Here is a 12,835-nt window from a genome sequence, read left to right as displayed (position 1 = left end):
CTCTGTTCCACCAAAGTGAAGCACTGGAGATGAATTAATTGTTTAAAATGTATGGGCTACTGATACGCTACACCATTTAATTATGCTTATGAATCAAGAATTACATAAGAATTTTCCTTAAAAACTTTTTTTAGAGGCTAAAGATAGATAGCCATGCATGCGTCAATTTGTTAGACCTTCGAAATGACATGACATTTATACATTACCAATAATCACTACACTGTTATGGAAGGTGTGTTTGGATCCTGTCAGTTCAGAAAACTTACAGGAACAATTTTTGCTCATATGCTAAGGGACTGTGCTTTTTGTTGTAGACTGAGAATGATGATTTTTTCCAAAACTGTATGTAATTCGACATTGAATTCTGAGGGGAAAAAAATTATGCTGTTGTGTTACGTGTTTGATAGCATACTTGTACGGTACTGTTTTACATCTCAGTTCTCCAAAGAATGCTGTGAGGGAGAAGAAACTCAGTGAAGTGAATGATTTGCTACAGTACTCACGAATGTGTCGCAGCAGGTTGTAGGTAGTGGTTAAAGGGACAAGGCCCGCGTTGGTGTGCAGGATAGCAGACATGACCAGTAAGTTCTGGGACCCGGAGATGGCCCGGTAAGCAGCGACACAGTGGCTCCCCTTGTAGGCTTACCACCAGCTCTTGGCCGACTGGACAGGGACCCTGTTGGAACACTTGGTAGCAGTGGCCATCAGCTGGCCACAGCACCAGCTGCCATCCTTGCAGAGCACACGGGTTGCGTGCAGTGTCACGGGCCCACCGTGGAGGTAACACAACCCCAGGCGCAGCAGAAGCAGCAGGGTCCGGGTTTGGGGTTGTTCCTTGACACACCATGAGAATGACCAGCAATGCCCACAGCATAGGTATCTCCTGCAGCAGTGAAATATTTTTTTTACTTAATAACTTAATAGTATGCACTCAAAGCTACAAAAGTTAATTTTGCACTTACTTTTTCAAGTGGAAATCTTATTGCTTTCAAAACATGAATTTTGTGGGGGGGATCTTCTTTGAAAATATTTGAATTTCAGAAATTGATTGTATGTAAAATAAAGACAACCTTACAGCTTTGGACATCCAAGGATAAAACATGTTTTCCAAGGCCTGTAGGCTATTACATTAAAGTATGGGTATTCTGTGACAACCCTAAATTTCTACAAAATCATTTATTAGACAAAAGACTCATTTGACCATCTGGAAGAACTGTGCCAAAGAAGTTAATACAAGATTTGCTGAATCATCACTAAAGTGATGTGTTAATTGTATATCGTATTTCAGAAGCCCACCTGAATGTTAATGGATGTGCATACCAAAAAGTAAGAAAATTTGGACATTTCAATTCATGACACACTGTGAAAGCTGTGAAATATATACTAAGAAAAGAATGCAAAAATACAGTAATTTCATTGAACTGTTAAACTTTATATTTAATTTGCTAAAATCAGTAGATTCCCCAAGATATTGAGAAATTATCTGAATTTTACATCAGTGCTTGGCAGAAGATGATGATAATATTAAAAAAGGAAAATACTTCCTAATCCTGCAGAACATTAGGAAGTGTTTTACATTTTAATATTAATACGAAAATTTCCCTGGGAAGCACATCAACCATAAAAATCAGGATAGTATTTTAAGATTTTTGGGTGTTTACTCAGCTGCTTATTTTGGGAAAGCAAGTATCATTCCAGAATGAAATTTTGACTTTGCAGCAGTGTGTGTCCTGATATGAAATTTCCTGGCAGAATACGACTGTGTACCAGACTGAGGCTCAAACTTGGGACCTTTGCCTTTTATGGGCAAGTGCTCTCCTGACTGAGCCACCAAAGCACGACTCTTGACCCATCCTCACAGCTTTACTTCCACCAGTACCTCATCTCCTACCTTCCAAACTTTACAGAAGCTCTCGTGTGGAACTTGCAGAACTAGCACTCCTGGAGGATAGGATAATGCAGAGACATGGCTTAGCCACAGCCTGGGGGATGCTTCCAGAATGAAATTTTCACTCTATAGTGGAGTGTGTACTTATACGAAACTTCCAAGCAGATTAAAACTCTGTCAGACCTAGAGACTAACTTGGGACTTTGGCAAGTTCCGTACCAACTGAGCTTCCCAAGCACAACTCACGACCTGTCCTCATAGATTTATTCCTCCCAGTACCTCATCTCCTACCTTCTGAACTTCACAGAAGCTGCCAGGAAGTTTCATATCAGCACACACTCCTCTGCAGAGTGAAAATTTCATTCTGGAAACATCTCCCCAGGCTGTGACTAAGCCATGTCTCTGCAGTATTCTTTCTTCCAGGCGTGCTAGTTTTGCAAATTTCGCAGGTAGTCTGTGAAGTTTGTAAGGTAGGACACAATTTACTGGTGGAAGTAAAGCTTTGAGGATGGGTTGTGAGTCGTGCATTGGTGACTCAGTCTGTAGACCACTTGACCACAGAAGATATAAGGTTCCATATTAAAGTGTTGGTCTGGTACACAGTTTTAATCTGCTACGAAGTTTCAAGTATCCTTCCATTTCAGAAAGGATGTTTTTGTGACTGAAAACTTAATTGTTAATCACTCAATATAAAAACATGGGTGTGTTTTACATATAACTGCCAGGTTAAGCCAAAACTGCCTAGGGAAGCACTTTTTCCAGAGTTTACAAATTTGATGGTTTGAGCAACAGTTTCATAGCATTGGTACAAAAAACAAAATGTGCATTTCAGTACTCATGATAGATGCAACATTATTCTATCGTCTATTGGGACTGTTGTTGCTGAGGATGCAAGGGTCCTTCGGCCTTTAACTGTGTTGATGTTATAATACTGGCAGAAGAGACCAACACAGATTGTAACAAAAAAATTTCAAGTCTGTCATAGGTAAACCTCGGTTTTCAGTCCACTTCTTATACGAAAGCATAAAGCACAATCAGAGCAACAGTCATCATAAGCTGCACAATGAACTTGTCCCAATAGCAAAAACCAGACAGCCCAGACCAAAAGCAGGGTCATTGCAAATGTAGCAATATAACAAAATACCGGGCACTTAATACTGTACGGAAGAAGTGATTACTATCCTATACCAATGCAAGATGCACGGCTTGTGCAACACGCTTTTTCTGCCTCTTGCAGCTAGAATGATGGCTGTCATAGTACTGTGGCACAGCATCTCCGACGCACTACCAATACCCAATGTAGATGGAGATTCTAAATCCCTTGCTCTTGAAATCATTATGTAAAGCTGATAATGGCCGTGTTTGTGCAATTGCCAGTGTGGAAAGTTGGAGACTTGGCTGAGCTCTCTGCCAAGGGATCAAGCAGCATGGCCCCATCTAGTTAGGCCAACGTGCATTGATACTATGGAGGCAATGGAGTTGGCAACATGCCAGAGGGGCCCCCCAGGGGACTCGCCACTCTTTGACGGGTTCTTGCTTGGCTACCATGGGTGTCCAGCCTTTGGAGCATCTTTTCCCTTCCATGCTGCATGTCTATACTCTTGCTATTCTGTTTCCCTCCATTGGGGAACTCGTCTGTGGTGTTATTGGGAATGTTCCGCATTGTCGTCGCTGACATAAGAACAGTCTCACCACTGTTTTTTGTTCCATTTTCCTTTCTTTGTTTCCCTTCTCCTATCCTTCCTCCACTTTGGTGTTTGAGATTCCTCTCTTTCATCTTCCCCCCTGTGTACTCATGAAGGCCAGCTGGTGTGTCTGATGCATAACAGGTGATTGGCTAATGCCTAATTCCCAGCCCCAGGTCAACAGGTGGAGTTCACATGTACCCCCTGGTACAGGCAAGGCCCAGGGAGGAGTGATTGCCTGAGCTGCTACCTTTCCAAATTGCTGAATGTTCCCTCTGTCAGGTGTTCTGGAGGTGTGAATAAACACCTAAGGTGGGTGCGTCCCCTTGTGAAAGCCCCCCCTGATTGGAAGGAGTGCATCATCGGAGACTCTGGAAATCATAGGGATTTTCTTGTGATGAGCCAATCATTTTCACAATCAGTTTCTACTAAACGTAAACAGAATGAGGCTAACAATTCAAAGACCCTTCCTGCTGTGCCATGGTTTCTTGTGGTTTCACATACTGAAGATGGTCAGTCCTTTGCAATGGCAAATTCATTTATTATTCAGAAAGGTGTTAATGCAGTTGCCTGCCCTGTGAAATCTGCTCTTTTTTACAGAATGACACTTTGCTTTTGGAGATTACTTCTGATTCTCAAGAACAACAAGTGCTTGTTGCCTTGCTTCTCCATGGCTGTCCTGTTCATGTCGAGGTCCATAGAACTTTGAATCATTGGCATGGTGTTATTTACACTAGGCTGCTCGATGGTATGACTGAGACTGAAATCCAATCATATCTCTCTGATCAGATTCTCATTGCCATTCATCAGGTGATAAAAAAGGTAGATTCCTCCTTAGTGCCCACATGCACTCTTTTTCTCACCATTGAGAGTGGTGCTTCCGTCAAAGATCAAAGCAGGCTATGAAATTATCACAGTACCCGAGGCACTGCTACCAGTTTCATTGTTTCAACCACACTAGAACGTCTTATCAACACACAGACAAATGTGTAACCTGTAGAAGGGATGCGCATGAGGGTGATTGTCCCCCTCCTTCTCCCCGTTGTATCTACTGCGATGGCGGCCATGCTGCCTCCTCTCCGGATTGTCCCATGTATCTTGATGAGTGGTCCATTCAGGAGATTCGCATAAAGGAAAAAGTGCCTTACACAGTTGCCTGCAAGTTATTGGCTAGTTGCAAACACTGCATTCTACTGTCTGGCACTTATAGTTCTGTTCTTGCTTCTTCTCGCTCTATGAAGGACATGGCCATGCAGACATGGGACCTCCAATTCAGCTCTGAGGTTGTGAAGTTGCCCAGTGTCAAGATAGTATTGCCATCCCCTTGTCCAGCTGTGCAACAAGCCATCAAACTCTAGCCTCAAGGGGCATAGCCACCAGCTACACAACTGGCAGACTGGAAAGGCCATGAGTAGTACTCTTTGAAAACTTCCTACATCCCTCCAGCTAACCAACACCTGAGTCTTTCTCTGCTAACCAGAAAGGCTCAAAGATGTCCAACAAAGGCAAACGGTCTTCTCCTTCGCCAACTCGAAGATCCTCTTCGACGATGTCACCACGTGATACCTTCGCCTGTGTCGCCAGTGCACACAACCAACCATTTTTCTGCATTGGACTCCACAGGCCGACAGCACAAGAAAGCCGATGCTTCCGTGGACCTCATAGAGCAGGATCATCCTGCTTTTGTGCCCTGTAGCAGCAAGTCTTGGCAGGCTGGCACTTGGCAGCTGCTGAGGTGACACCCCTATATTATTTCCTCATCATGACTCTACTGCAGTGGATCATTCGCGGCCTTTGATCCCACAAAGAGGATTTATGGCTGCTTTTAAAATTGCAGTGTCCCCTTGTACTCTGCCTTCAGGAAACAAAATTGCGTCCTCACAACCGCTTTGAGCTTTTGCATTTCTTCCCAGTCAATTTTGACTCCCTCCTGAGCTCGGCATTCCATCTCGTGGGGGAGTCATACTGCTCATACGGGATGATGTTCATAGTCAACCTATATCCCTGACTAAGCGTCTTCAGGCTGTTGCAGTTAGTCTTTTCCTTCCTCACCTGACCTTTTCCCTTTTTATTATTTGTATTCCTCCATCAACCGATGTCACAAGGGCAGACTTCCTCCAGCTTACTGGGCAGCTACGTCACCCATTTCTACTGCTTGGTGACTTTAATGCACATGATCCTCTTTGGGGTTCTCCCAGAACCTGTCAGAGATTGCCCTCTTGGCTGACTTTCTTGATCAACTTAACCTCTTCTGCCTTAACAAAGGAGCACCCACATTCCTTTCCAACTCCTCACACACCTATTCCCGTTTTGACTATCCTCCTGCACTGCCCAGCTTGCCCATCGTATGAAGTGGTCGATTCTTTCTGACACCTCCTTGAGCGACCATTTCCCATGTTCTATCTCTTTGCTGACTCCTACCCCACCTGCATGTACACCCAAATGGCAGCTTACTAAGGCTGACTGGTGGCTTTACTCCTCCCTGGCTACCTTCAAAGAACAAGATTTCCCCAGTTGGGATGACCACGTGGAATACCTTACAAATGTTATCCATACTGCTGCAGAACATTTCATTTCTCGCACTTCCTTTTTACCACATCGTGTCCCAGTCCCTTCGTGGACTGAGGCATGTTGTGACACAATTCGCACGTGGGGCCGTGCTTTCTGCATTTTTAACTGTCATCTTATAATGGCAAACTGCATTCATTATAAACAGATGTGTGCACAGTGTCGTTGCGTTCTTTGAGATAGCGAAAAAGCTAGCTGGATTTTATTCACTAGTTCTTAGAACAGTTCTACCCCTTCCTCTGTCGTGTGGGTCAACCTCCAATGGCTCTCAGGGACGAAGATCCATTCCCCAATTTCTGGCCTGACAGTAGCAGATGATATCATCATGGAGCCTACTGGTATCTCCAACACCTTGGGCTGCCATTTTGCGGAAATTTCAAGCTCTTCCCACTACCACCCTGCCTTTCTCCATTGAAAACGAGTGGAGGAGCCTCGGGTAATACCCTTCTCAGTATCGTAAGTGTTACAATGCTGTCTTTACTATGAAGGAGCTAGATCATGCTCTCAGTTCATCCCAATCCTCCGCCCCAGGGCCAGATGCTGTCCACATTTGCAGCACCTTTCTCTTGCAGGTAAGCACTTTCTGCTTAATACGTACAACAGCATCTGGGCATAGGGCACGTTTCCTAGACGCTGTCTTGAAGCCACTGTCATACCCATACTTAAGCCCCGTAAGGACAAACACCTTCACCTTCCTTCTAGCTACCACCCCATCTCTCTCACCAGTTGTGTTTGCAAGGTGATTCATGCCCGGCTGGTATGGTGGCTAGAGTCTCGCAATTTTCTAACCACTGCACAATGTGGATTGAACTCGCCGTTCTGCAGTTGACCATCTCGTCACTTTGTCCACTCATGTCGTGAATGGTTTTCTGTGGAAACCACAGACTGTGGCCTTGTTTTTAGATTTGAGAAGGCCTACAACACCAGCTGAAGAACTAGAATCCTCTGTACTACCCTCTACATGTGAGGCTTCCTTGGCCTTTAGCCTCGTTTCCTTCAGGAATTTTTAAAAGACCGAGTTTTCAAGGTGTGTGTGGGTTCTGCCTTGTTGGACAGCTTTATCCAGGAAAACGGTGTGCCTCAGGGTTCCGTTCTGAATGTTGTCCTCTTTGCTATCGCCACTAACCTGTCTTCCCCTGGGCATCTCTGGCTCCCTTTCCGTTGACAATTTTGCCATATATTGCAGTTCTCCATGGACCTGTCTCATTGAGTGCGATCTTCGTCAATGTCTCGATTGTCTTTACTCTTTGGGCATTGTCAATGACTTCCATTTTTCCATGGTCAAAACCATTTTTATGAATTTCTGGTGGTGCAATTGGTTTCTCCCAACATCTTAACATCTTGAGCCTGTAACTTTTCCTTTCATTGAAACTACGAAATTTCTGGGGCTCATGCTCGATAGGAAACACTCTTGGTCCTACCAAATGTCTTGCCTGGCATCCCACTGTACATGGACCCTCAAAGTCAATGTCCCCTCAATGGTACTTCCTGGGTTGCAGATTGGAAAACCCTATTCCATTTGTACTGATCCTTTGTCCATTCGAAACTAGACTACGGGTGCATTGTTTATGCGTCTGCATGTCTGTCTCTCTCTCTCTCTCTCTCTCTCTCTCTCTCTCTCTCTCTCTCTCTCTCACGCTGTTTCAACACTATCCACCATCGTGGCATCCATTTCGCCACTGGTTCCTTTCACACTAACCCGGTTGAGATTCTATATGCTGAAGCTGCTGAACTATCACAGTCCTACCAGTGTGACTTTCTCCTCAGCAGATATGCATGCTGTTTGTCTGCCATGCGTGGCCACCTATCCTATGCCTCCTTCTTTGATAACTCCTTTGATTGTCAGTATGGGACGTGACATTCTTCTGTTACCTCCTGGAGTCCGCTTTCGGCACTTGCTCCGGGGGATTAACTTCACACTTCTGCAACTTTCCCGGTGGGTGTGAACCCTTCACCACTTTGGCATCATGCAGCGGCCCGTGTTCACCTTGGCCTTCAGTTGCTTCCTAAGGACACTACTCCAGCCTCTCTCTATTGCTTTCAGTTTCACGACCTTCACATGGAACTTTGCGGTAGTACCTTTGGTACATTGGTAGCTCTCGGACTGGCCATGGTGTTGGGTGTACCTTCGTCATTGGAGCTGACGTTTTTCGGTATCGTCTTTTGGCACACTGCTCAGTATTTGCAGCAAAGCTCTTCACCCTGTATCAGATCACAGAGAACATCCAGAGACGCAGGCTATTCAATTGTGTCCTCTGCTCTCTCTCTCTCTCTCTCTCTCAGCACCTTTCAAAGTCTCTGTGCGCTGTACACCTCCCATGCTGTAGTGCAATAGATCTAGAAAACTGTCACTTGCTCACTCTTCATGGAGCCATTGTGATGTTTGTGGGTTCCTGGTCATGTCGGTCTACCAGGAAATGAGGCTGCTGACACTGCTGCCAAGGCTGCAGGCCTCGTACATCAGCCCACAAGTTCCTGTATTCCATCTGATGATTTGTGTGTTACCATCTATCAGGAGGTGGTGTCACTTTGGAACCGCCTTTGGTCGTCAATTCATGGGAATAAGATCCAGATTATTAAGCTTTCCAAGCGGCTTGGGTGACTTCCTTTGGCTCTCCCGCTTGGGGACGTCATTTTAACTGGGTTGCATATTAGACACTGCCTTTTTAGCCATCGCCATTTGTTAAGTGGTGCTTCCCCACCTCTTTGTGCACATTGCACCCAAGTTTTAACTGTCCACCATTTCCTGATGGAATGCCCATTTTTTTGCCGGCCGGAGTGGCCGAGCGGTTCTAGGCGCTACAGTCTGGAACCGCGCGACCGCTACGGTCGCAGGTTCGAATCGTGCCTCGGGCATAGATGTGTATGATGTCCTTAGGTTAGTTAGATTTAAGTAGTTCTGAGTTCTAGGGCACTGATGACCTCAGAAGTTAAGTCCCATAGTGCTCAGAGCCATTTGAACCATTTGAATGCCCATTTTTTTTAACTGTTTACGTTCCTGCTTGGGTTTGCTATTCGAGTTATCAGCCATTTTAGCGAACTACACGCTAGCTGTCTACAGCGTTTTACTTTTTATCGATCGTAGCAGTATGGCGAAGGCCGTTTAATTTTTAGTCCTGGACCTCCATTTCTCTGTGGTGCATTTTATAGTCCTTCCTCCACGTCCCTGTTTTTAGCTCTCTTCTGTTACATCGAAACCATGTCCATGGGCTCACACGCAGCAGCCACCTTGCCTATGTGGTTATGTGTAGGGTAGCAGGGGTGCAAGCTCTAGTAGTGAGTGTGTAGCATGAGGTGGTGGCCAGTGCATGGTGGGTGGTTGCTGGAATACCAGGTCTCTCGGTTGGAGGTGGCTGTGGCACTTGGGGTGCTGATTGTGACTGCATTCACAGTCGGAGCGGTCATGAACTTGTGACCGCCCTTGACGTCAAACTGTTGATGCCGCCTGTGGTCTACAATGTCCCATTGGGTCCATCTTGTGTATGCAGCAAGGGGCGCAGGAGGTCTAGGAAGGTTTGGTGCCTGTGCCAGTAAAAGATTTCGGCCGAACTGGTCCCGTTGATGGGGACAGACCTGTACGTGGCAGCGAACCTGTGAATCAGTTCCTCAGATGACGTCGTCAGCAATGCTTTATGCATTTGAGCTTTAAATGTTCTGATCACCTGTGTCCCCAAATGGGGCTGGGTGGAAGGGAAATGATGGTCAGAAGCTCACTCCCATTGTGGTGACAGATGGTCTCAAACTGCAACTACGTGAACTGGGAATAATTGTCAGTGTATGTTGCTTTCCTTCGATCACAAAGATTATACAGAGAGAACAGATGGGTGGCCGTTGACAAAATGTGTGCCACAAAGGGGAAGTTTGAGAAAATGTCCACTGACAGCAAACACATAGCTCCCTGAAATAGTCCAGCAAAATCAGTGTACGCTGTCTCCCATGAGTAATCTCAGTGTAATCATGAAGAGAAACGTAGTGCCTGGGCCATTTGGTTTAAGGAGCAGGTATGACAGGACCGACATGCTCATTAAATATCAGCGCCAACACAAGGCCAGAATAAGTGCTGTTGAGCTAACATCTTCATGTGCATCACCCCCAATGTGAGGTATGAAGTAGCTGGAGGATGTGGGTCCTGAGTGGGAGGGCAAATGACGAATTGGTATTAAAAATCACGAGAGGCCAGTGTCAGAGACGCAATTTGTGGCATTGAGCGTGTCTCATTGGTGAAATAGTAATGAAATGTCAGGTCTGCTTTATTTGGTAAGTGTTCCAGCCAGTGCAACTACACCACTGACAAGACTTTGCGCAGATCTAGATCACTGGCCATCACTGTAGCTTACCTCACATGCTGTCTGTGGGAATTTGTTCAGGCTATGATACAGGTGCTGATAGAGTGCAAGACACGAAAGAAACAGTTGTCATGTCCTTGAACTCTGTGTTGAGGCCAATGGAAAGGCATGACAAAGCGTTAGTGTTGGGATATTGGGTGGAGGGGCGAAAGTGGATTTTGTAGCTATACCCATTTTGAAACGATGCCCACTGCACTGTCTTTTCTGGGAGCAAAGGTTTATGGTCAGTTAAAACGTACCAGATAGGACTAACGGGGGAAACTGAACGTATACAGAGGAGGGCAGCACTAATGGTCACACGTTTGTTTAATCCATGGGAGACTGTCACAGAGATACTGAAGGAAGTGAAATGGCGGACTCTATAAGTCAGAGGTAAGCTATCCCGAGAAAGCATATTAACAAAGTTTCAAGAATTCAATCAATCATTCTTCCCACGCTCCATACGTGAATGGAAGAGGAACTGGTACAATGGGACATATCCTCATCCATTAACCTAACGGTGGTTTGCGCAATATAGATGTGGATGAAGATGCTGTATAATCAAACAGGCATCGATTGCAACATCTGGGAGGATACTGTAAAAAGTAGGAAGGCTACCGAAAATAGGGTACAGCAAATGGGCAACAATAAATTTCCATGGGAATTCTCGTCCAGTTTTGATGTAAGTTGGTGTAACCTTCAAGTCTTAATGGAAGATCCATTCGCAGAATGCAGATGATTGTCCTCAGTATTAGACGAGAAGGAGGGTAAACTAAGAGATCAGCACCTGTGTCAGTAAGAAATTGCAGCTTAGTAGAGCGCTCTGTTATAAACAGTTACCGGGTATCCAATGTGAAATCTGTTGCTGTCGCAACTTATTTACGGCACCCTTCCCTTCTCACAAAGTGCTCGATACTGCCGATCTTCAGTTCCAATATTTTTATGACATCAGCAGATATTCTCCCTGGTGGACGAAAGCTTGCTCGCCTGGAAGGAGGTTACCGTCCCGACACACATGTGGAGCGCTGTATTTGTAGAACCGCCACTTGCTTAAGTTGCGTCCACACCTGACGCAGAACGACACAGAATCGAACGGAGTGTTCGTAGGTGCGCAAAAATGTTCCAGTGTGGACGCGCGTGTCAATAACAGTGGACAACAAGAAACGACGTCCAAACCGAGCGATGCACTAACGAACCATTTCCTTTGATGTACCGACACAGCGTGCAAGTTGTTAGTCGTTGTGCAGTGTGTCGCGGTTTATCGCTCACACAGTCTGCGCTAAACGACTTTCCTTGATTTTGTTAAGATGTGTCCAGTGTGGGCGCGGCGGCTGTAGGTAGTTCAGCCACATTTTCTTGCAGTGCTACCAGACAAGTCAGTATACCTGCCAGCGTGTGAAGACGACGAAGTGGTTGGGATGGTGTGCAGTCGCCGAACTCTTCAGTATGGAGCAATTTTTGAAGTCGTTATCTTCAGAGTGCGACAAGACATACTTGATGGAAGCGTAGTTTTCAGTGCTTGGTGGTGAAGCTAGGGTGCCTTTGTACTTCCGTAGCCATTTACTCGTTAAGTGCATCGTTCTGCAGTCTCTAAACTTTCTCAATAGCGTTCTTCAAAAGGAACGTTGCCTTCCCTCCAGGGATTATCATTTGAGTTCCCGAGGCATAATTTATCATATATTCTTTCGTGATTGTCGAGTTAATTTTTCACTTGACCTCGATACGGGGGCAGCTGGCAGTGGGTGGTTTACACTCGCAATAGTCCGCTGTGAGAATGCTTCGCTACCTGGATTGGAATCTTTCGCTGACCGAGACTTCATCGCCTATAAGACATGACATTGTGGAATCGACCCGAAGTCCCCAAGTAGTAGTACCTTGTACCACTACTAATCATTTCCTTTCCTGTTCCACTCGCAGAGACACCGAGGGAAAAACGACTGTCTATACGCCTCCGTATGAGCCCTAATTTCTCATATCTTCGTGGACCTGACGCGAAATGTGTGTTGGCAGCAATAGAATCGTTCTACAGTCAGCTTGAAATGCCGGACCTCTAAACATTCTCAATAGTGTTCCGCAAAAAGAACGTTGCCTTCCCTCCAGGGATTCTCATTTTAGTTCCCAAGGCTTATACGTAACAGTTGCATATTGTTCGAAGCTACCAGTAACAACTGCTTCGGTGTTTTCCGTTTGTCAGACCTGGTACAGAACCCAAACACTCGAGCAGTACTCAAGAAAAAGTCGCACCAGCGTCCTGTATGCGGTCTGCTTTACAAGTGAAACACTCTTTCCTTAAATTGTCCCAATAAACCGACGTCGACCATTCACCTTCCCTACCACAGCTCTCGCATGCTCGGTCCATTTTATATCGC

The 12,835-nt window shown here is 45.5% G+C and overlaps 2 protein-coding genes across 4 annotated transcripts in view; one reads left to right on the top strand and one right to left on the bottom strand.

The window, feature by feature from the left end:
* The window catches only part of LOC126281309 (centrosomal protein of 135 kDa), a 355,520-nt gene that overhangs the window by 175,383 nt on the left and 167,302 nt on the right, over positions 1–12,835 (top strand). The gene's annotated exons all lie outside the window — the stretch shown is intronic.
* LOC126281310 (uncharacterized) overlaps positions 1–12,835 on the bottom strand; it is a 98,343-nt gene that overhangs the window by 30,721 nt on the left and 54,787 nt on the right. For both annotated transcript variants that reach the window (XM_049980151.1, XM_049980150.1), the window contains exon 3: positions 504–883. In XM_049980151.1, coding sequence (XP_049836108.1) covers positions 504–883 — 380 coding nt within the window. The remainder of the gene's footprint in view (positions 1–503; positions 884–12,835) is intronic.

The sequence above is a fragment of the Schistocerca gregaria genome, chromosome 7 (genome assembly GCF_023897955.1).
Source record: "Schistocerca gregaria isolate iqSchGreg1 chromosome 7, iqSchGreg1.2, whole genome shotgun sequence".
NCBI classification, from domain to species: domain Eukaryota; kingdom Metazoa; phylum Arthropoda; class Insecta; order Orthoptera; family Acrididae; genus Schistocerca; species Schistocerca gregaria.
This window is presented reverse-complemented; position numbering and strand designations above follow the sequence as displayed.